Source organism: Symphodus melops (genome assembly GCF_947650265.1).
Source record: "Symphodus melops genome assembly, chromosome: 20".
NCBI lineage: Eukaryota > Metazoa > Chordata > Actinopteri > Labriformes > Labridae > Symphodus > Symphodus melops.
Window position 1 is genome coordinate 8334445 of NC_136710.1, and position 21251 is coordinate 8355695.

General features: G+C 39.9%; 1 protein-coding gene across 8 annotated transcripts in view; it reads left to right on the plus strand.

Annotated features, from left to right (window-relative positions):
• LOC306841548 (adhesion G protein-coupled receptor L3) overlaps window positions 1–21251 on the plus strand; it is a 224998-nt gene that overhangs the window by 198289 nt on the left and 5458 nt on the right. For 5 of the 8 annotated variants that reach the window (XM_079371497.1, XM_079371499.1, XM_079371498.1 and 2 more), the window contains 5 exons: window positions 4434–4500; window positions 6708–6799; window positions 14182–14350; window positions 14754–14879; window positions 16802–16898. In XM_079371497.1, the coding sequence (XP_079227623.1) occupies window positions 4434–4500; window positions 6708–6799; window positions 14182–14350; window positions 14754–14879; window positions 16802–16898 (551 nt within the window). Of the gene's footprint in view, window positions 1–4433; window positions 4501–6707; window positions 6800–14181; window positions 14351–14753; window positions 14880–16801; window positions 16899–20764; window positions 20891–21251 lie in introns of all 8 variants that reach the window. The other 3 variants (XM_079371495.1, XM_079371496.1, XM_079371494.1) reach the window with 1 other exon arrangement.

Sequence of the window (21251 nt, forward strand, 5' to 3'; positions counted from 1 at the left end):
TGAAGCAGAACGGTTACTCATGCTGCGAACATTTCCCCACTGCTGAATTGACATTGTTCCGACAGTGAAAAATGCTAACTTCAGGAGAGTGCATTGCTGAATAAATGTTTGGCTGTAATGGTTGATGTCTCTGGCATTTTAGGATGCACAAATTCAAGCACTTGGAGGGATAGATTTAAAGGAAGGAGAGTGAGTATGAAAAGGAGGATGTAGAGTGAAAGAGGGAAGAAGAGATAAGACATTAACAAACAAATGCAACATGGACTCCATATTTACATTTCTTCTTTTAAAGCTTCATCAGATACAATTTCCCAGCACTCTTCTTTGAACACTAAGTGGTCCATAAAGCACTGCAATGTCGAGAAGAGGATGCCCCTCCATCCCTCTCTGTTAATCTCAAAACCATCTGAAAATAATGAAGACCAGCATCAGCAGTTTGCTTCCATGATGTTTATCATCAAGGGCCCACACACAGTGTTACTGGTAGACAGTGCATTTGTGAATTGGTGGAGCCATAGTTCTTGATGATGGATGAGGTGATAGCTGCCACCGCCTGAGCCGTGTCATCACGTGAATAATTAAAGGCCGCTACCAGTGGAACAATTATACGCAGCCATTGAATGATGAGGGAAGGGACAAGGTGTGACACCTGGTGAATAGCAGAAGGCGGGGGAAGGTGCAAAATCTCATTGCAAATTGATGAGGGGACCATTATGGCGTTATCATAGGTGGTCTCATTTTGGAAGAAATGTCTAACAAGTTGTGTGATAATGTAAAAAAGAAAAAAAATGAGCAGTGACAGGGTAAAGACACTGAAAGCTCAAGCTCAAATGGAAATATTTGTTCTCAGGAAAGGAAAAAGCAAGATTTCCATTCAGCAACTTTAAGTGATCACTCTAATTGTGTCCTCGAGCAAGACTCTCTACTCTTTGTACTCTCATGGGTCAGCAAAACAAGGCTGTGTTCCTGTGTAATTTCTCTAATGAAACAAAAAAAGGCCTCACAGCACCTGTAAACCAAACAAAAGTACTACCCCTTATACGATTCATAAATCTATTCATTGTAATCCAGTCGGTTCGATTAGAATGATGGTGGGTATTGCCAAAGGTTAACCGTTAAACATGTTGTAAATAAAAACAGCTAAACTTGGTCTACTGACTTGCGTGTTGATGTTAAGCAGCAAGGCAGGAGGTAGCCTATTTAGCTAGCAGAGGTGACCAAGCTAGCTGTGCTACTGTTAGCGTGTTTCCTGCAGGCTGAATGGTATTAGCTATCATTTACTTGCTGTGAGTTTAATTATGTTGATTCACTCTTACTTTTTCACAGCCTTGGAATATAAGAGCTTTTTTCATTATTTTTGCTCCATGAGTTGAGCCTTTGTTGGAAGTTAGCACCTTGTCATTTCCCTACTGTAGCTTTAAATCTGAAGACTTTGAAGTTAGAATAATTAAGCAGCAGACCTAAAGGTTCCAGTACTTCCTATCTTTCTCACATTAAACTTTGATGAGAACTGTGATTAAGTAATTCAAAAGTTACATACATTGAAGGTATCTGTAAATGTATGTATTATTTTGGTAGGAGATTAGCAGACAGTGCAGCTCATATTTAAAACTATATGATACTTTTATAATTATGCTTCTTTGGGGGGAACAGGACCTAAGCTATCGAGGCCACCAAAAATGTACCTATTGACACCTTTAGTGTCTGTCAACTGACCCTTTCATGATAAGTTTGTGGAACCTTAAGAGTCTCTTGAAAGTCGTTTTTGTCTTCTTTCCTTTATTTCTACTTGTTTATGTCTTGGTGCATTAGCTTAAAACCAACATTTGGACCACGTTTAGCAAGATTGACATAACCCAAACAAAAGAGCAAGTCACCAAACAATGCTCATAACAGCACCAGACCACAGAGTATTTTAAATCTATGTCTCCAAAAAAAAAAAAAAAGCGTGCAAACGCCTTAAACATCATACTTCAAGGCAGAATGTGCTTCAGGCCTTCAGATTGCATCAAAGAGCTGTGAGTGATATCTCTGGCCTAAATATTTCACATTGCTTCACTCACTCACTTGGTCATCAGCTTGCTATCACGCCAACCAAATGACTATCTCTGTTGCAGAGACATCTTTGCAGATTAAGCCGCCTTGGCTCGGAGGACAGCCTGTGTCAGATCACTGCAGATTGGTGGCACGAAATGCCAAAATACTCAGCACAAGCTGTTGGCACGAGCAAGCCTTGTGTTTTGACTTGGGCTTTTAGTGCTCAGTTACTGAAGGAAAAGAGCACAAAGTAAAAAAAAAATATAAAAAATCTGCGAGGCAAGATTTAAAAACAACTAGAAGAGCTCCAAAAGCCAAATGAAACCATGACACGAGTGGAGAAGGGGAGGTTGAGGGGAGAAAGAAATGAAAGCCTGCAGCTTCCACCGCCCACCAGGTCTTTAAATCTTTCTATGATCTGAAGAAGAAGGAGGCAAAATACAGACAATAGAACCTTCAGCATAATTTATAACAGCGACGTTCAGAGCGAGAGCTTTGATGAGCTGCCACAGTGTCTTCGCATGTTGTGCATCTTTTTGTGTGCGCTCTTTCACTTTGTTATGCATACATGTTTTTTCCTGTGTTGCTTCCTCTTATCCAGCGATATCAGCGAGGGGGAGACGTATCAAGCCCCAGTGACAACAAAGGACCAGTCAGTTTTTGTCTCATCACATCTCATTCAATGTTATATCGTCTTTTTCAAAGATAAAAAGTGAAACATGTCCATTGTTGGAGGGATTTTTTAGGCTGGATATTGAGTGTTTAAAAAGTAAAGATGCCTCATTTTGTATCCTCAAAGAAAGGCCAGAAAAGCTTTAATCATACCGTGAGTTATTGTTTTTTTCTGAGGTAATATATTTACATCTACATTGACTCAGGAAAGCTTTATGAAAAAAGGGCATTGCACAAGCACAGTTCAAAGCGTTGTGCCTTATTTTTCAGACTTGTATTTTGTCTGCACTTTTCACTTCAGCTGAGCTTTTGTTCCTGTTGAGTGCCTTATGTGCTTCAAATTGCCTTAAAATGCTATTGAATTACAGCTAATTCTCTGCCACTTCCATTTTCCTCTCCCTGTCAGTCTGAATGACAATGTGCCTGCTTGAACTGTAATTTTCCAGTGGCCAAAAATGGAGGCGTCTATCTACTGCGGCAGGGGAGATTAAAAGATTAATAATTCAACCACAGGTCATGAATCAAGTTATTTTTCTTTCTTTTGCCATTTCAAAGGAGCTTTGTCACCTTCCACCAACCAACGCTGCTGCTCATGATCTACATTTAGCCTCACATAGAAAAGAAAGAACCGAGACTCTGTAATGTTTTGACATGAAACGTTGGGTCATGATATCATGTTATTCAATTATTGACTTCATTATAAGAGGGCTGCAATGTCATCACAGCTAACATGAACATGAGAGACATCTGTGCGTCTGTCGGGGTCAAGGTCAGTCTGATTCCTTTGGAGTGATGCAATTATGGTTCAATTGTGGACTAATTGAATCATCCATAAATGATCATCTGTAATGGTGATTTGAGACCTTAAGCAGACAAATCGAATAAGAAATGATTGAAACTCTGCTTACTCTTTAAACTCTCAGACTTTAAGACGCGTTTGATAACATGTATTTTATTTCCTTAAACCTTTATCGTTTCACGAGAACGTCCATGTTATATTCTGTCTGTGGCCAAGACAGGTGGCTGAACGATAAAAAGTGTGCGAGTGCCCACGTAAGACAAGATACATGACGTGAAATACATAAGTGTAAACCAGCATATGTTTGACAAAGTCAACCATAAATGGAAATACATCAGGCGGAACATCTACATCAGACATGCTGGCCTCCAACTAATTTTAAATCCTTGTGAAACATCCAACGAGGCCAGTTTTTGTAATTCAGTCCGGGCAAAGGGAGCAGCAAACTTAAACGTTCTTTCCCCGAGTTCACTTCTCATATAAGAATTATTAAAAGGTCCTCGGGACAAAGATTTGATCCTCTGTTCCCTTCATTGTAATGTAGGTTTGAAGGGACCAAAGAAGCACACCTAGTCTTCTTATGGTAGTCTTGTAAATAAGAACACGCCGGGCAGACCATCCAACATGTGCATCGGGCAAACAGTTATGACTGTTCAGAAACTGTTCTGCTCATGAGAGTCCATTATTGTTGCTGCCGCTGACGCGACAACCCCCCTTTTCCACCAAATCCTTACTGTTGGTCATAATTCTTTAAACCCCTTGCGGCGATATGTGTTTTGAAGAGCCTATTCCTCTGTGTCACTTCTGCCTCCTTCTTGATGTATATCCTCTGAGGAGGAGTATAAAGCCATAACCTCAAATCTCTCTCTCTCTCTGTCTGTCTCTCTCGCCCCTCACCTCACTCCTTCTTTCTCTTTCATTGCAGTTGCTGGCTTCGCCTGGACACCTACTTCATTTGGAGTTTCATAGGACCAGCAACCTTGATAATTATGGTAAGCATGACACCTCCCCTCTCCCGCACCCCACCCCCTCTTCGACTTTCCTCATTAACCCTACTTAGCCTGCGGGTCGGGCGCTTAAATGCTCCGCCGAGATCCCCTTCTTCTTTTTTTTTTCCAGCCTCTATCCTCCCTTCTTTTCCCCCCGCCCTGTTGAGCATATACGCCACCGCAGGCACAGAGCCATCCAGAGAAACGAATGAGGGGTGTAGAGAATATATTGCAGTTTGTCACCCTGCGCTGCAGTCACAGGCTGAGACAATTTTAGGGTGGGGGGGTGGGAGGGGGGGATGTAGTAGAGGGGTTAGTGAGAAACGGAGAGAAAGAGAGTGAACTCTGCTCAGTATGCAGTGTTGGAGTAATCCGCACTGCGATTATGATTGATTTTGTTCCTGTTCCAACTCCACTACCTTTTTTTTTTTTCCCTTGCCGCTTCTCCTCACTGGAACACTGATACACAAGCAATATGAAGCAGGACTCACACACACACACACCCTTTCTGACTCATTCCCAACTAGGACAGCTCTTTTTTTTATTTTTTTGAGGAGCTAATTTATTGATCTAACTGCTCTAAATCTGGTGTCAGAGTGCTGTTTATCTTTAGCCTTTAAGCTAACGCCAAGCTATAAATATTGCTTTGGCATAAATGATGTGCCCCTGATTTTCAAAGTTATCAGTCAGCATCATAATGAATACTCAGAAACAGTAAATCAAGATTTATACCCTTAAGAAAGACAATATTTTGTCGAGCAGAACTTAATCCCGTCTACTTTATCGAACGGATGATTGTGTATAAATGTTTGACTTCAAAAGAAGGGTGTAAAAGAAAAAAGATAAAGATAATCTTTATTGATGCCCCAATGGGGGAAATTTGAAATTTGGGGCCGCTAAGAGCAGCTAACGCTAACACAAAAACCCTGTGTGAGAGGCCGAACACATGAGCTCTGACTTCAGATGTCTTGACTCAGGACTGATCCAGAACCAGGTGGGGGAAAAAAGACACAAACAGAACAGAGATAAAATAACAAAAACCACCATAACATACACGTGGATTATTAGCATGATGTAGCGCTACCTGAGTGTGAACATTTAAAACACATCTGTCTGTGACTCCTGACTCAACCCTGTATTTCTTAGATTGTAAAAAATGAGAATATCTATGTGAGAAAATTGGCTTAGGAGTCAGATTCTATCCCTTTGTTATTTGCTATTGTGCACGATTAGCTCTTCAAATACTGTCAGATTAGCTAAATGTCACCTCTAAGCTGCAGTACAGAAAGTGCACTAAGGACTGTTATTTGTTGAGGAATCATTATGTAAAGGGCAGCATTTTGTAACCAGATTTGGCTAAAAAAAAAGGATGTGCCAATATTTTGGGTTTTTTTCACGCAGTATAATATAGACCATTTTTTTGCCTGGTTTATTTAAATATGTTTGGCAAATACAGCTGCTAAAGTTCAACTCAACAAGAATTTGCTCGAAATTCTGTGTTTGATTCTCAGCCAGATATATATATATATATATATATATATATATATATATATATATATATATATATATATATATATATATATTATAAAAAAATGATATGAAGAAATCTGGTATTTAGAGAAACTATTATTTTGAAAATACTTGAGGAACTCCTGCACAGAGCAGGAGGGTGAATACAAAAGTGTCCCATTTTACAGCAAGAAAGGGGCTCATCACAGTGTGAATAAAATTAAACCCTTCCTCTATTTGCTTGTGAAATAGCTCCAAGCACAATGTGAGAGATACTGAAAGTTTTTCAAGTGGAAATTTCAAGCAATGCCAAGTATATATTTCTTTTTTCAAGATATAGACACTGTTCAAGAAATAGGAGTGCAGCAGTAGCAGCGGCGGCAGCGATGGCAGTTATTCCCTGTGGTTGTCTCTAAGTGTGAATATGATGAGACAAGTGTGACTAAGTCAGATGGAAAGGCTCCCTCATACAAAAATGCAGCTGTCTTGTCTCACCGTTCCCCCCTGTTTAGTCTGCCGTAGTGCCACAGAGGTTCCACAGGATTTTGCGCTCTGTTTGGCAAAGTGGGAAACCAAGTCTGGGGCTGGGGCGTTCCAGCTTTGTGCAACAAAGTGCTCTGATTTTAACTGAACGGGGCTGCGACATGAAATCTTTATCCCCTTTCTCTCTCTCTCTCTCTCTCTCTCTCTCTAAATCTCAGCTCAACGTGATCTTCCTGGGCATCGCTCTCTACAAGATGTTCCATCACACGGCCATCTTGAAACCAGACTCCGGTTGCCTGGACAACATCAAGTAAGAGCACTCAGATCACCCAGATATCCATTAAAGCCGTCCAGAAATAGCTCCGGCACTGACGTTTTTTGTTGCAGATGGAAAGAATGTTTGAAAATCAGTGAAAAAAACCCAGCTGAGTTGTCTGGTGTGACTCAGGTTGAGCCTCCTGTTTCCTCCACTTTAGAGCTACTGGACATGTTTGTACATGTTTCTTGTGCCCCGGTTGACAAAAGTTGTACCACTTATCTCGCTGAATTTTGTCCTGTATTTGTGAACAAAGTGCTTTTTCACAACAGATGTCATCTGGTTGTCCTTTAATATTCAAATGTTTCACTCACAGTTAATCTTTATATGTGGTTTAAAAAAAATTATACCGTTAACTATCTATCGATCTGTCTGGCGTCTTCCCTCCTGCAGTGAATGTAAACTTTGTTAATAGCATTATAGAAATCATTAGTCGTGTCCCTGATGATATTGTTTGCTTATGCAGCTCATATAGAGTTTCAATATTCATTTCACTCTGTTTAATAACCAGCTCAAAAACTCCTCATAGAAGCTTTAATGAACGCCTGCTAAAAACAGCAACATTTCAGATTGGCTGTCTTTATTCACACAAGTGTTCCCGAGCTTTTCACTCTGTCTCGCCTTCCTCTTTGATATTTTGAAAACCTCATTAGAAGTACTTAAGGTTGTGAACAGCCAACCCAAGGGGTCTGGGAGTCGGAGCCTGCAAAAGGTAAGCACCTCCCATTATGCTGAAAGGTTGTGTCAGGCAGGGTTAGAATCAAACAGATATGCTGTTACGTCGCCGTCATTATCTGAAGATTGTTGATGTCTGTGAGCGGGGAAAGGCCAGGGGACAATCTGACAGACCTGACCTGGTGTTATCTGGGTGTCAACATGCCGACGATGAATATTCATAATGTTCCATGTGGGTTTATCTGCCTGTGCCTGGCTTCTTACAGATACTATGAAACCTGAAGGGACGAGACAGGCGATACAACTCAAGATGCAAACTTTTCTCAGAGTGCACGTAAAAGTGAGGAAAGCTAGATAAACATTAATGATTTAAACAACTGTTAAGGAAAAAAAAAAGTCTGTATGAATGTGAAGGCGAATACACCTATAAGCACGATATTTGTAAGAGCAAAGTGTGCTAGTACATGAAGCTCCACTGCATCATTTAAAAGAGGCAAGATCTGTTTTATTAAAATTTTCCTATAACAATTATAAGGAGGGCTAATGAACAGTGTTGCAAATAGTGTCAGTCCTTTTAACATTTTCCATGCATCTTTTCTTTTTCTTTTTTTAAACCTTTTTGTAAAATGTCAGTTGATTTTATTGCTTTTATTTTTGTTTTTGGTGTTTCTACAGAAGAAGCTCAATTTGGGAGGCACCTGAGTCCAAGAACAATTTGGCCAAAGGGGACAATCGACTGTTTTGTTTTGTTTCATTTTGTCTGTATCGTGGTGTATCTCCCGATCTCGTCTCAGAAGGGGAGGGGCTCTGAGTGAACCTTTTACACACAAGTAGACATGTGATCAATATTAGATTTTAAAATATTGATTAGTGTAGCGTTAAAGCTCCAGGTATTTATTTAATTATCCATACATTACACTCTTGAGACCCAGTCTGGCACTGTATACATTTTTTTTTTTAAAGTAAAGTATATGTTCTTTACCATTGAAGGATGACACAGCTTTTTCTGTCATTGCTTTTGACGTAAGCCCCGGCTACCTGGTGTCAGGGACACTCCTTCAACAGATGGTGTAAAGTTGTTTTGCTGCCTGTTTGCTATGATGGATAAGGGTCTCTGCTCTGTTTTTGCTGTCTGCCAGGTTATTTTTTTTCTTCTTTTGGAGCCACTCTGGACACATTAGTCTCCTTTATGGCCGACGATCTGGCTGTTTTTTTGTTGTGCCATCACATCAGAGGTCGTATCTCTGCACAGTGATCCTGTCTGCCCTGTTTCTCTCCACACAGTGATACAGAAAAAAAAAAACAATCTTCTGCAAGCATGATATTGCCGGCTTTAGCTGCGCTGCGTCACACCGCACCTTGCTGATGTATTTTTCCATCACAGATTCTTCGCAGGAGGCTATTGAGCAAAACCGGGGTTGTTTAAGTGCTGCTGCCATGAGAAAGACCAAAAGTAGGACCTGTGCTCACATTGCAGTCAACTCCCAAAGTCATAGAATTGTCAATAGAATAGTAACATACGTGTCTATTTAGATGACCCTTACATTTTTAAACACATGCTCTTGTCAGATACCATTTCTAACCCATGAAACAATGTTATAATTTTGCTCAAAGGGGGGTTCTGACCAACAGCAGACCTGCTACGAGTGTGTCAGTCATTTAGGCACATCCTCCCTAAACCCCACAGTATGCACAAACTGACACGTGACCAAAATGTAAACCTACACAGTGAATAGTCCGACCTTTGAGGTTCAAACAAACAAACCACCTTTAGCCGCTTGACTGGCTTGCTAGCTTAAATGTTGCTACTGAGAGCAGAAAAAGATTCTCTAGACTTTGTAAACTCTAAACTACAAACAAAGTAAAAATCCTAAATACTGTAGAAGGTTTATATTTAAAATGTGTGCTGATGTAGAAACGCAACATTTATACTGCAGTTAGTTTTCCTAAAGTCTATAGTTGCTGGTTTTCTTTAGCAGATTGCTGTAAATCTGGTCAACATCGTTATGTCAATTTATATATAATACCCATCTCTGCTAGCAAAGATACATTGTGTAGTTTGTTCTGCAGCAAAATATCGACTGCCGGTGTTCTCAGTGTCATATGATGTATTACACCGGCCTCCCATAATGTAGCTGAGAGCTGACCGCCTGACCCCGACTCTTACTGACTTTCCAAACAGTCTGCAGTGTTTCAGATGACCACTGGAAACTAATGTGAAGCTGCACTGCTTCTGTCAGCTCTCATTCATCTGACACAGTTTTTAAATTCAAAGACCATTACTCAACACGACGCCGCTCGAGCACATGAAAAGAAGAAAACTAGCTTCAGCGTTTGGCTGTTTGGTTTGAACTGTTGCTTTTGTTTCATCATAAACGAGATTTAAATGGCATGTAGGAGGAATAAAGCCTTTTTTTTGTTTGCAGTTTTTCACATGAGCTGAAATAAAACTGTCATCCAAACATCACAGCAGATGATTTAGCGCTGACTTCTTTCTCTTCTTTTCATTTTGGGATTTCTTGGGAGTTATCAAGGTGAAATGGTTTGATGTTGTCGATACCACAGGTTAATTAAGTTCTTCAAGCTTAGTTTAATGAGGTGTGTCTTCTTGTGTCTTATCTTTCTGCAATTCAGTTCCCATTTATGTTCTGATGTCACTTTTTCTGTTCTGGTTTCATCACACTGCTTTGTTTTTACATGAATGTTTCATGTCTCTTTCACGTTTTTTTTTTTTTTTTTCTTGTGCTTTTTCTTTTTTGATTAGCATTCCAGCCTTTCTTTATATATCTATATCTATATCTATATATATATATATATATCTTGTGCTGTGTTTGTCTTTAACATCTTTCTGTTTTTTTTTTTCATCATCTTCCATTTCCCACCCTCCCTCCTTCTTCATTTTAGCTACCGTTATTATGATGGATGTATTATTGTAGAATGGCACTGGTAAGATGCTACATTTCTCAGTAAAGGGTGTAGAGTAGAATTGATATTGTGTTTGATGTGTTTTCTTCCCTCCTCACCCCTATAATGGAGACAGCAGCTGCCACTGTGCTGTGATTCACAGATAAAAACGTGACTTTTTATCATAGCGACTCTAAATACCAAACTGGCTTCTGATAGCGACTTATTTAGAAAGTGATGGATTAAAGATGAACATTTCTCTGGCACAGCTTCATACCAAAACTGATTTAAAAAAAAAAAAAAACATCAAATATAAAATTCAAATCAGAATCCTGTTAAAGATAAAGACGGTCTCTAACTGCATCAAATTTTACACTATTGATGTCTCAAAACTCTTTGGAGGTGATTAGCATTTTAAGAACACCTTTGGTTGAATGATTGACACCATGTGTGATAGATCAGAGCCCTTTCTCGCTTCCTCTCAGAAACAGCCTGTACATGACTTCATGCAGATTGAAAGCCGGCTGAATTGACCTATAGCAATCTCATACATAAATGATCTGTGACATTGCGAGGAATGGCACCTCTGCAAATGAAGCCGCTCGGAAGGAAATTGGTGGTAATTTGATGCCGTAGTCTGAAGCAGTTCTCTGCTTTGATTGGCCCATTTTGGGTGTTTCTTCCTAACGATTACTTCTCTAGTTCTTTTTTTAGAGCTCTCAAAGCCTGTAAGTAGTCGGCTGCAGCCAATATGGAAGGAAAGTGTTCATATAGACATATGACCTAAAGAATATTCCTTGCTGCACACATTCTGGATGAATGTTGGGTGTCTGTAAATAATAGAATAAAGAGTGAGGGCTCAAACTACTCTTTTTTTTTTCTGGAGATTACATTTGTTATGAACTGGTGTTACACAAATAAAGATAGACAGAAAAGGATGGAAAGAGTCTACATTTTGGATGCCAGAAATCTGAACTGAGAGATTCTTTAACTTTTATTATTGAAGTAGATTTCAAGCAGGAATCGTCCAGACGGGATAAAACCTCAACTGAAGTGCCCCCCTCTGTCTTTCTAACAGATCTGTTCTGCTTTTCAGTGACTGTTATGCAGCTTCAGAAGTTAGTGCCTCAAGGCTCCTTCCATGCCGCTCTCAAATGCATGCCCATATTTATCTGATAACTCCAGAAGAAGATAAGCCCTGCCCGATATGAGTCACAGCCTCCTCATATCCTGTCGTACTGGATGCGTTTCTTATGACCTCTGGAGTCTCTATCTGCCTCGATTTTCGAACAAAAACTTGACACAAGTTTGAGGACAATATTTAGTTCCCTTTGTGCTCACTGCTTGTGTTTCTGTGTCCATTCCGGGGGCAATCGCCTTGATGAAGTACCTCTACCATCAGGTCATTAAGACAGCTCGGGGAAAATTATGTTTAATGGGTGCCTGGGTGAATTCATAAATCATTTATTTTTCTGCACACCTGGCCCATTTATGAAGGCTTAAATGTGAAGGTCTGCCAGCATTTATGAGAGGAGCTAGATATTTGTGTATACTGGAATAATTATAGTTACCTGTGACTCAACCCCTTCCAGAAATGTGTTGTGTCGTCCCAACGTTTGAATGTGGAGGCTGTGAATGCAGCCGAAATCTTCTCTGCCAAAATAACCCCATGTTCTGTCCTTCCTTGTGTATTGTTTACCTCTTAATGTCTAAATGTGCACATTTTCTGTATGGCTTCACATTTTGGATTACACACATTCATCCCATTGTTCTGTGATTTAATTTATTTCTGCCTGTTTTCTTTTTGTTGTTTTGTTCATGTTGCTTAGCTATCAGGATTATGAACCAGAGATCAAGTAAGGCAAAACAAAAAAGGGCCATTTTCCCCCATAATGCCATCTTTCACCACTCCTCAAGTCCATCTACCAGACCCTCTGAATTATTCAAATGTCTTATGGTAAAGTACTCCGTCATGTTGAAGACGGACACATTAATGTGCACACAGCACTCCTGTCTTAGATATACATAGCCTACGGATGTGACAAGTCAGATTAGTATTCAATCGCACCGACCTGGATCTTCAAAGTGCACTGTAAAGAAATCTAAGTGATTCAGTGTGAATATGGCAACCACATTTGTCTGTTGAATTCTACATCCAATCTACACATCAGAGCACTCACTTTATGAATGTAAGTGGAGTGCAAAGATTCTCAACCAGAGGTGACAGGAAAAGACCGAAGAGTAAGAGAGACAATGAAAAGCCTTAACAACCTGGAAACATTCTGCTGTTATTGAGTATGCATTAAGAGACAGCAAGGGAAAGGTTAAAGTAAACATTGCAATGCTAATATGGAAATTGAAATTTTAGAAAAGATGCAACTATTTGAAATGGTAGTTGTTTCAAAAATGGACGTGACCTAATAATATCTTCCTTAGTAATACGAGTAACTCTGATGACTTCCTGTTTAGAAGATTGCTCCAGCCAACAGAGATGGAAAATGGAAGCGATTCTTTGAGTGACGGAAGATTGACTTATGTGGCGCTTCTGCTCAGAAAAAAATTGAAAGCCATTGGTGTGCCTCACATCACGTTGTCCAGCGAGTTAAAAGGACGGTGGCAAAAGATTCAAGATCGTTATTTGTCACATACTCCCACAGATGTGCAGTGAAATGTAAAGAATGTTCCACAAGGCCATGCAATAAACATAAGCACTCTATATAGAAATACGCATATATACAGTAAAATAGAATATATTGTAAAAACGTTCATATGTTGGCATCTCACTTCAACCAATGCTCAACAGGTGAAGATATACACCGACTCAAATGGGCCAGCAAGGGAGGAACATAAGTCCCTCCTATGGGAAATCTCATATGTCACTACTTTACATGCTTTACATAAGCTTTTGTAGGTATTGCTATAAACTACAGAGAAATTGAAATTGAAAAAACACGAAATAATGAGTTTGCAAGAGATACTCTATGAAGAAGTTTACTGTACTTAGCTTGCCAGCTGCAGGTTGACCTCTTCTGTCCACAGAAGGGAAATATAAGTGCCTTCCTCTGACGGCCCTTGAAGCATTTAATCGACTCAACTCGAAGGTATTCTCACGTGCAGGCTTTTGTGGTTGACAGATGCTAGCAAGAAGCAGATATTAATCTCGACTCCACCTCGCCTTCTGCTATGCCGAGGAAGTCACCAAAATACCAAAAGGGTGCAGGTGAAGAAAGAAAAATGCCACTTGTCTGTGCAGTGTGCGCCTGCAATGAAGACGGAGCCGTTCATTCTTAATAGACTCTGCGCTCTCCGGAGCATTTATCTCCATTCAACCTTTTCAGCTCGAGTTAGAGTTTATACAACACTTTTCCAAATCTTCAGGCACTGCGAACCAAACTTAATGTAGTCGTGTAAACACTTCCCTGATGAAAACGCCACATTTGTTCCCACCTAAATTTATACACACCTCCATTACCTTATATATGATTCAGCAGTTTATTATAATTTATGACTTCAAAAGGAGGCATCACTTGAAGAGTTCAAATAAGAAAAGGAAGCGGTAACTGAAGAAAAATGCAGATTAAATCCATAGTCATTCCTTTTTTTTTTCTTTTCATTTGTTTTGGGACTCTTTCCCCTCTCAGAGGAAAACCGGTCGAGAGAATTCCCTGCACTGATTGTTTATGACGTTTTTACACATTACATGTTTCATCATTTCTTCTGTAGTAGTGAAGCATTTTATTTTTGAAGTTGAGTAACTTTGTCAGTTGTTTTCAAAGTCTCTTGTTTGTGTGTTCCAGATCATGGGTGATTGGGGCCATAGCCTTGCTATGCCTGCTGGGCCTGACCTGGGCCTTTGGTCTCATGTATGTCAACGAGAGCACGGTGGTCATGGCCTACCTGTTCACCATCTTCAACTCCCTGCAGGGAATGTTTATCTTCATCTTCCACTGTGTGCTGCAGAAGAAGGTATATTATACAGCATAGAGATTAGCACATATCATTTAAAGCACAACACAATAGCTCCCTAGAATGCATGTGCATGTAATTGTGTTAAAGACTGGAAATCAATTTTGAAAAAAATGTTATATCATCTTAGTTTCTTGGACATTTATTTAGCAATGAATTACACAAACTAAACAAAGGAACAGTCAGACAGCAGCTGCTCAGATGTTTACACCCAGCCTTAACATACTGTAGTGCACAAGTGATCATTGACTGCAGGGGATGATTACTGATGTCTGCTGGTGCTGTCTCCCTTCACTTGTCCTTTTTTTTGCCGCAATAGTGAAGTGCAAGGAGATAATCCTTGGATTTGGTCTTTTTGCTCAAATGCATGAGCCCTTTCTGACCCTTTGCTTGGATTCCAAAGGTGCGTAAAGAGTACGGAAAATGCCTCCGTACTCACTGCTGCAGTGGCAAAAGTGTGGACAGCTCCATCGGCTCAGGAAAAGGCACCGCCTCCCGTGCACCGGGACGATACTCGACTGGGTCACAGGTTGTTGGACACTTTTCATTCTTCATCTAATGACAGTATCTCCCTATTCCAACTAAAACAGATACATGCTTTGAGTAATCTGAGTAGTTTATGTGCATTGCTAGAGCTAGCTATCCACTTAGCAGGAAGTTGCTGATTAGCCCCCCCCCCAAAAAAAAAATAAATAATAATTACTTAATAAATAATAATAATTTTTTAAAAAGATGCATTTTTGTGGAAGTTATGAATCGATTTAAAATGTTTAAAGAAAAGTATCTACATTTTTACATGAATCTAATTTTTTTTCCCTCACCTCCAGTTGACAAAAATGCACTGGCTAATTAAAGGAAGCTGGCTGTTCAGGTCTCTATGACTGATTCCAAGGATGTACACCATATGTTTGGAAGTGATAGCGGGATAACGTAGTGGCTGTAGAGCTTAAGCACGTCTGCCATTCATTTTCACTGGAGCAAGCTGCACACTTACCCAAGGTTGGGCTCCAGCGTTGTAAGGAAGTGCTCACAGATGCAGATTTAATTGTCTCTACCGAAATCTACCAATGCAGTGCCTATGTGGTCGTTCTCCTCGCAAAATAAATTGGTAATGCATTCCTCCCACATTGACATGAAGCATAGGATGAATTGCCATGATACACTATAATTGAACATCACATCAATTCATTCCGAAGAGAGCGATTTGCTTCCAGTGTTCAATTATAAATAGTCCTTTGAGTCAAAGCATGCAGTGACAACCCACGATACACGCCGGTTTCTGCATACAGATCAAAGTGTTTAATTATACACAGTGCTTTGACAAGACCGCTCTAACCTCGTGCTCAGTCTCTTCAGATGAGCAAGACAGGAATGGAAACACTCAGAGAGACGTGGCTGTTTATCACTAACTTGGAGTGAATGTGTAATCACCAGAGTACATTCCAACCCGCTGGCGACGAGCGGTTCGAGATTTTTCCTCCGTCCAGAAAACACAAGAAAACAGCAGTGTCATTTTCATCCAATCTGTGTCTCCAGCGCTGAGGATAACATGACATACAGTATGCTAATGAGATGTGCTGTGACAGTGTGTGTTTGAATATTTGAGCTGGTTGTCACCTGAGGTGTGACGTACAGTCTGAGGGTGCAGTATAGATTGAGTGCGTGGGCAAAAAAAAAGAAGTATGTGACAAGTGAGAAAAAACGTGAAGAATCCCATGATAGCTATTCCAGGGAGGAAGTTAAATTATTTCATTTTGTAATACGAACATTTAGTCCCTTTACCAAAAAGAACAAAAAAATACCATGTTGTAGATTTCATGTCTTATCAACCCTCTATGATGTATGTTAGCAAGCGAGGACAAACAAGATTTGGCTCAAGCTGAACTGTTGTTTCCCTTTCAGGACAAAACATTTCACTTACTTTATTTCTTCTGCCACTAAACTGGTCTTATTTGAATCCGATTCCTCTGCCAAGCCCTTCTGGCACAGGATACTCAGCTCTGTGGTTGAATATCCGGACCCTTAGCTTGTGCAACAGCCCATGGGACTCCATCATAATTAACCACGATGAACCCTCTTGGATTGAGCCTTTTTGCAACTGGAGACACTGATTCTAAGAGCATGTCTGATGTCTTTATTACTGTCTTCACCTATACAAGTCCAAGGGCTCATCTTTAATTGGAGGTTACTTATCCCCACAGATGATGTGTTTTGTGGTTTAGATTCTGCATTAGTGGCTTGACAGCCTATGTTTCTGTCTCAGCATGTCTTGTATGCAAGAAAGTAGGAGAGGATACCTCTAAAAATAGCGTTTTACGTCTGCTTGTTTTTCATTTCTCCCGCCTGCGTTCTTTAACTTTTTTTTTTTTTTTTTTTTTTTTTTTGTTCGTGTTGCTGACATTGTTCAGATTTCATATTCCGATGAGTTCTGACATGTCGTTTCTTCCGCAGAGCCGCATCCGCCGAATGTGGAATGACACGGTCAGAAAACAGTCCGAGTCTTCTTTCATGACCGGTGACATCAACAGCTCCGCATCACTCAACAGAGGTATTTGGTCCCACAGCAGACATTTACTTGAATGACTCCACAGTAGATGGGCTTTCACCTTAGACTTTAAGCGTCACTCTTTTTTTTTCATATTGAAGTTCTACTTTTTTCCCATTGAACATAAATCACAAGTTCATCTCAAGTCAAGGAAAATCAAATATACTTCAGGCAATAGAGACATTTTTTGTCAGGGTTTGAACGTTTAAAAAAATGACAAAATTCCTACATTTGATTAAATCAAGTTTATCTTTTTAATAGCTGTTTCTGATTGAGACATTTCTGCCCAGTTGAGAGAAAATGAACGCGACAAGGCATTGATTAAAAAGTATAAAATCCATCTTTGGTGTCACACTTCTTAAATTGAAAACCTTTTTTTTTTTTTATTGTGAAGAACAATCAAAGTCTAGTTATTGAAAATATTGTGCAAAAACACCTGGATTGATAATATAGCTTATATTCATTTACACAGCCAACAGTTCAACATGGTGCAAACCTTATGCAAAAGTCCCTGAATAAAACTGGGCTTTCTCCCAAGTGCTGAATAACATTTTTGAAAAATCGGCTCAGTGGAATTCCCTCTCAGGAAGACGTTAATAAAAAAGTGTTTCCCCATAATGCATTTGACAGCGGCTCTGAGAATAGAGTTAACTTCAGAGTCTCTCAGGTTTCACAGAAAATAGACACCAGACTACATTTGACATGAAGTGAAAACGTCCTGGCTGGCATCCCTCCCTGACACTCTCCCCTACTCATCCCATCTCTTGATAGAAAGCTCCAGTTCCTCACCACTCCTCTGCTCTCTAAATTTGCTCTGAGCGCCCGCTCCCATAGACACTAATGCATAGTTACAATGATGGATTCATGTTCGACACGGGGAGGAAGTGTCAAGATCTCAATAATTAGGCACTCAGCTTAGCACACCATCATCTGATGCAGACTCGAACTAGGCGCAATCGAGGCGTTAGGTCGCGAGTTGAAGACAAGCCTACATGGATCTTCCATAAAGAAAAAAGCCGAGATAGAAATGATGAATGCAATTTTATTCCCCTTGGCTTCATACCAGGCTGGATCTGTTAGACACAGCACTTGTAAGAGTTCAAGAGTGTGTCAGCCATCGCAAGTATCATAAAGAACAGATGCGCATGGGATTGCACTTATCCAGAGCTGCTCCTGTGTTGTTATTAAGGAATTACATATTGAGGAGTAAATATATTCGGCTGATTTGTCCTTTTCACACGTCGCCTCCACATTACACACGCAAACACGCACAGTTGTGTGAGTAAGAGGCTGCAGCTGACACTCCTGCAGCGCCCTTCTCGAGAGCACAGCCATGCAATCAACTCGATAGCATTGCATGTTCAATTTATCCCAGTATTCAGAATTATTGCAATCAGTGTGGCTTTTGGAAATTGTCCAATTTATTACATGCAGACACAATAAGTGGGGGATCTGTCATTGGGGGAGAGCTCACAAGGGGCTGGTGTTGATGGAATACACTGTAATTAGGGCAAGCAGAGGAAGCGTCAACAAATTACAGTTTTTTTAAAATCAAAACAACATTGTGATTCCCAGGCAAAATAATAATACACCCTAATTAATATTTTAAAGGAAGAAAAATTGGATTATACTGTAAGATTAGGCTTAATCGGCTTCTTTCAAAATTTCATTAGGGAGAATCTTTCAAGATAGAAAATACTTCAGCAATGAGTATTCTCTCAAAACTGCAACCCTCATTTTTGAGAAGTTGGGGGAAGCCACGAGGTGATATTTGAGCCTTTTTTTTCCATTTGTATGACTGATTCAAAGTATTGGGGTGGGAGTGCATAATTGCAGTGTGCTCAGAAGATAACATGTGTTTACCCACTCTGGTGTGATGCATGCTGGGAGCACATGCCTGTATCATCCACACGATGCTTCAATTTAAAAAACAATAATAGAATCGTATCATGTTGACAGGGGAGGCAAAAAAGTCTTGCAAACAGGAAATAAATGTGTCTCACAAATATTTCCAGCAAACTTGATATTCAGCATAATGCATTCAAGCACTTGGAAATAAATTATTTTTTATGAACAGCCGGAAAAACAAACATCAGGGAATCTGCACCATTCATGTTTAAGATTGCAGCCTTCAAATCTGAAGCTAATCACGGAGCTCAGGCTGTGAAGGTTGCGCCGCTGTGTTGAATGTGGTTGGGAAATTGATGAGTCATTCAGGCTGGATCCAAGCAGCAAGTATCTGAGGACAAGCACAGCATAAATAGTAAATGAGCCTCTGTCCTGTTTGTGCAGGAGAAGCGAAGCAGGGCCAAAGTAATGACCATCTCAACTAAAGAGAGGACATGTGGCTTCTATCAGAGGTTATTTCAGCAATGGCACATAAGAGTGTCTTCCATATTTGAACTTTGTCCTTTGGAGAAAAGGAAATATTAAACCTCTTCAGCTGGTGAGATTGGCAATGCCACCAGCAATAAAAATATTCACCATTTGCTCGGCCTCACTCACCCTCCGCCGTACTAAGACTGCCATGCTTTGAATTCTCACTCTGCACATACAGAGCTTTAAAATGATAGTAGTGGCATGTTTACAAGTCAAAATACTCTGTCCCCAAGAAAAAGAAATGTACTAAATAAGGCCTCTTAATTCCAGGCAGCTAAAGGAGATTTGTCAGGTCTGAAAAACAACTGGCCTGTTTCATAAACTTTAGCTAGCTAGCACTTTCAGCAAGTTAGAAAATACCACCAATTATGTTTTCTTTCTTCCACAAGAACCATGTGCTACTGTTCAGCTTACATTGTTTTTCATATTTTAAATGTGGGCATTCATATAAATGTGGGCATGAATCTCAGCTTCCACTTTCACCTGAAATCAAGAAAGTACCACTAGCATGTGTTAGCTTCATTAACAAACTTTATCTTAAATAGGACCTGCTCTTTTTATTACAGCCTAGCTTCATTTGACTGCTTTGCCAGCATAAGTCAGCAAACATACAATTACCTTAATTGTAACATTTAAAAGTCATCTTCAAGTGTAACTCTACTGAGACTGAGTAACATTTGCATGTGTAAGAGAGTAGCTTTGCAAGCTAACATTTTAGGTTTATAAGTGAAAGGTAAAATAAGAGCTTTGTTGTTCCAAAAAAAGCCAAAAATAACTTCTTATCATTCTGTATTTTTCACTCAACTGTCAACTTATTCAATTGGAGAACCGCTCGGGGACTTAGCCTCAGCCAAAACCAGAAATTCTACTGATTTCATGCACTTCTGACAACAGTTGGGGTTTTTTTATGTAGTTTCATTCATTTGATTTGATTTGATTTGATTTGATTTTTTCATCACTCGTGTAGCTTGTGAGCCAGTTAGGGACACTTGTTTTATAAAAGCAGACACAAAAAAGACACTTGCATTTCAATACTCTCTTCTTTCATTTAAAACGAAACAGTTATTTCATGACTGTATTGTGTCCTGTTTGAGTCAAGAAATGTTTATCTTTTTGTGTTTTGTTGGCCTTGTCGATGCTTCTTTGTAATTGATGTGCGTTAACATGTGTACACTGGCTGAATGTGGGGCACACAAACTAGCATAACTCTAACGGCTGGCTTTAACAATACAATTAACACACTTTCATCGGTCCCATTAGCCATGTCAGTTCAGCTCTGTCTCAAACCCCTCACATTAATGATCATGTGATCATTTAGATGTAAATGGCTGTCATTGCTCAGCTGCATCTGCCAAACTGATATGTATGTTCTCTCTCCTTCTCTCTTCTATATCTTTTTCTATCTTTACCCTCCCCCCTTTTTCTGCCTTTACGCTCTTGTTCTCTTCTCTTTTTTCCTTTCTCACTCTGTCTCTTTCTGGCTGCTCCAGGGGCTATGGCTAACCATCTTATTCCTAATGCACTCCTACGTCCTCATGGCACTAACAATCCCTATAATACATTGCTTGGGGAATCGGCAGTCTATAACAACCCTCTGGGCATGTACAACACACAAGGTGTGCTAGCTTCTTTTCATTCTTTAACTTAGTGGCATGGGCAGTGTTTTTTTTTTCACGTCTGGGTCCTGGAGAAACTATGAGGCTGCACATCTTTGTTCCTGCACAGGAAGAAAAAAAAAACTTTATGACTAGGGTGTTAAAAGTAATGGACTTTGACTTAGCTGGAAGCCTATGCTCCCCTCGAGGGTTTTTACGGGGCTTTGATAAAGAAAAAAAACACTGCTTTAGATGTTGTGCATAAGCATTGAACAAATTAGTTTTATCTCAGTTTAGCTTTGCTTTTGTTTTTTTTTCATTGGAGGTGTATCTCGACTTCTTTATGGGCCATGAATTCTGTTTACATAATTCAGACCAAGAT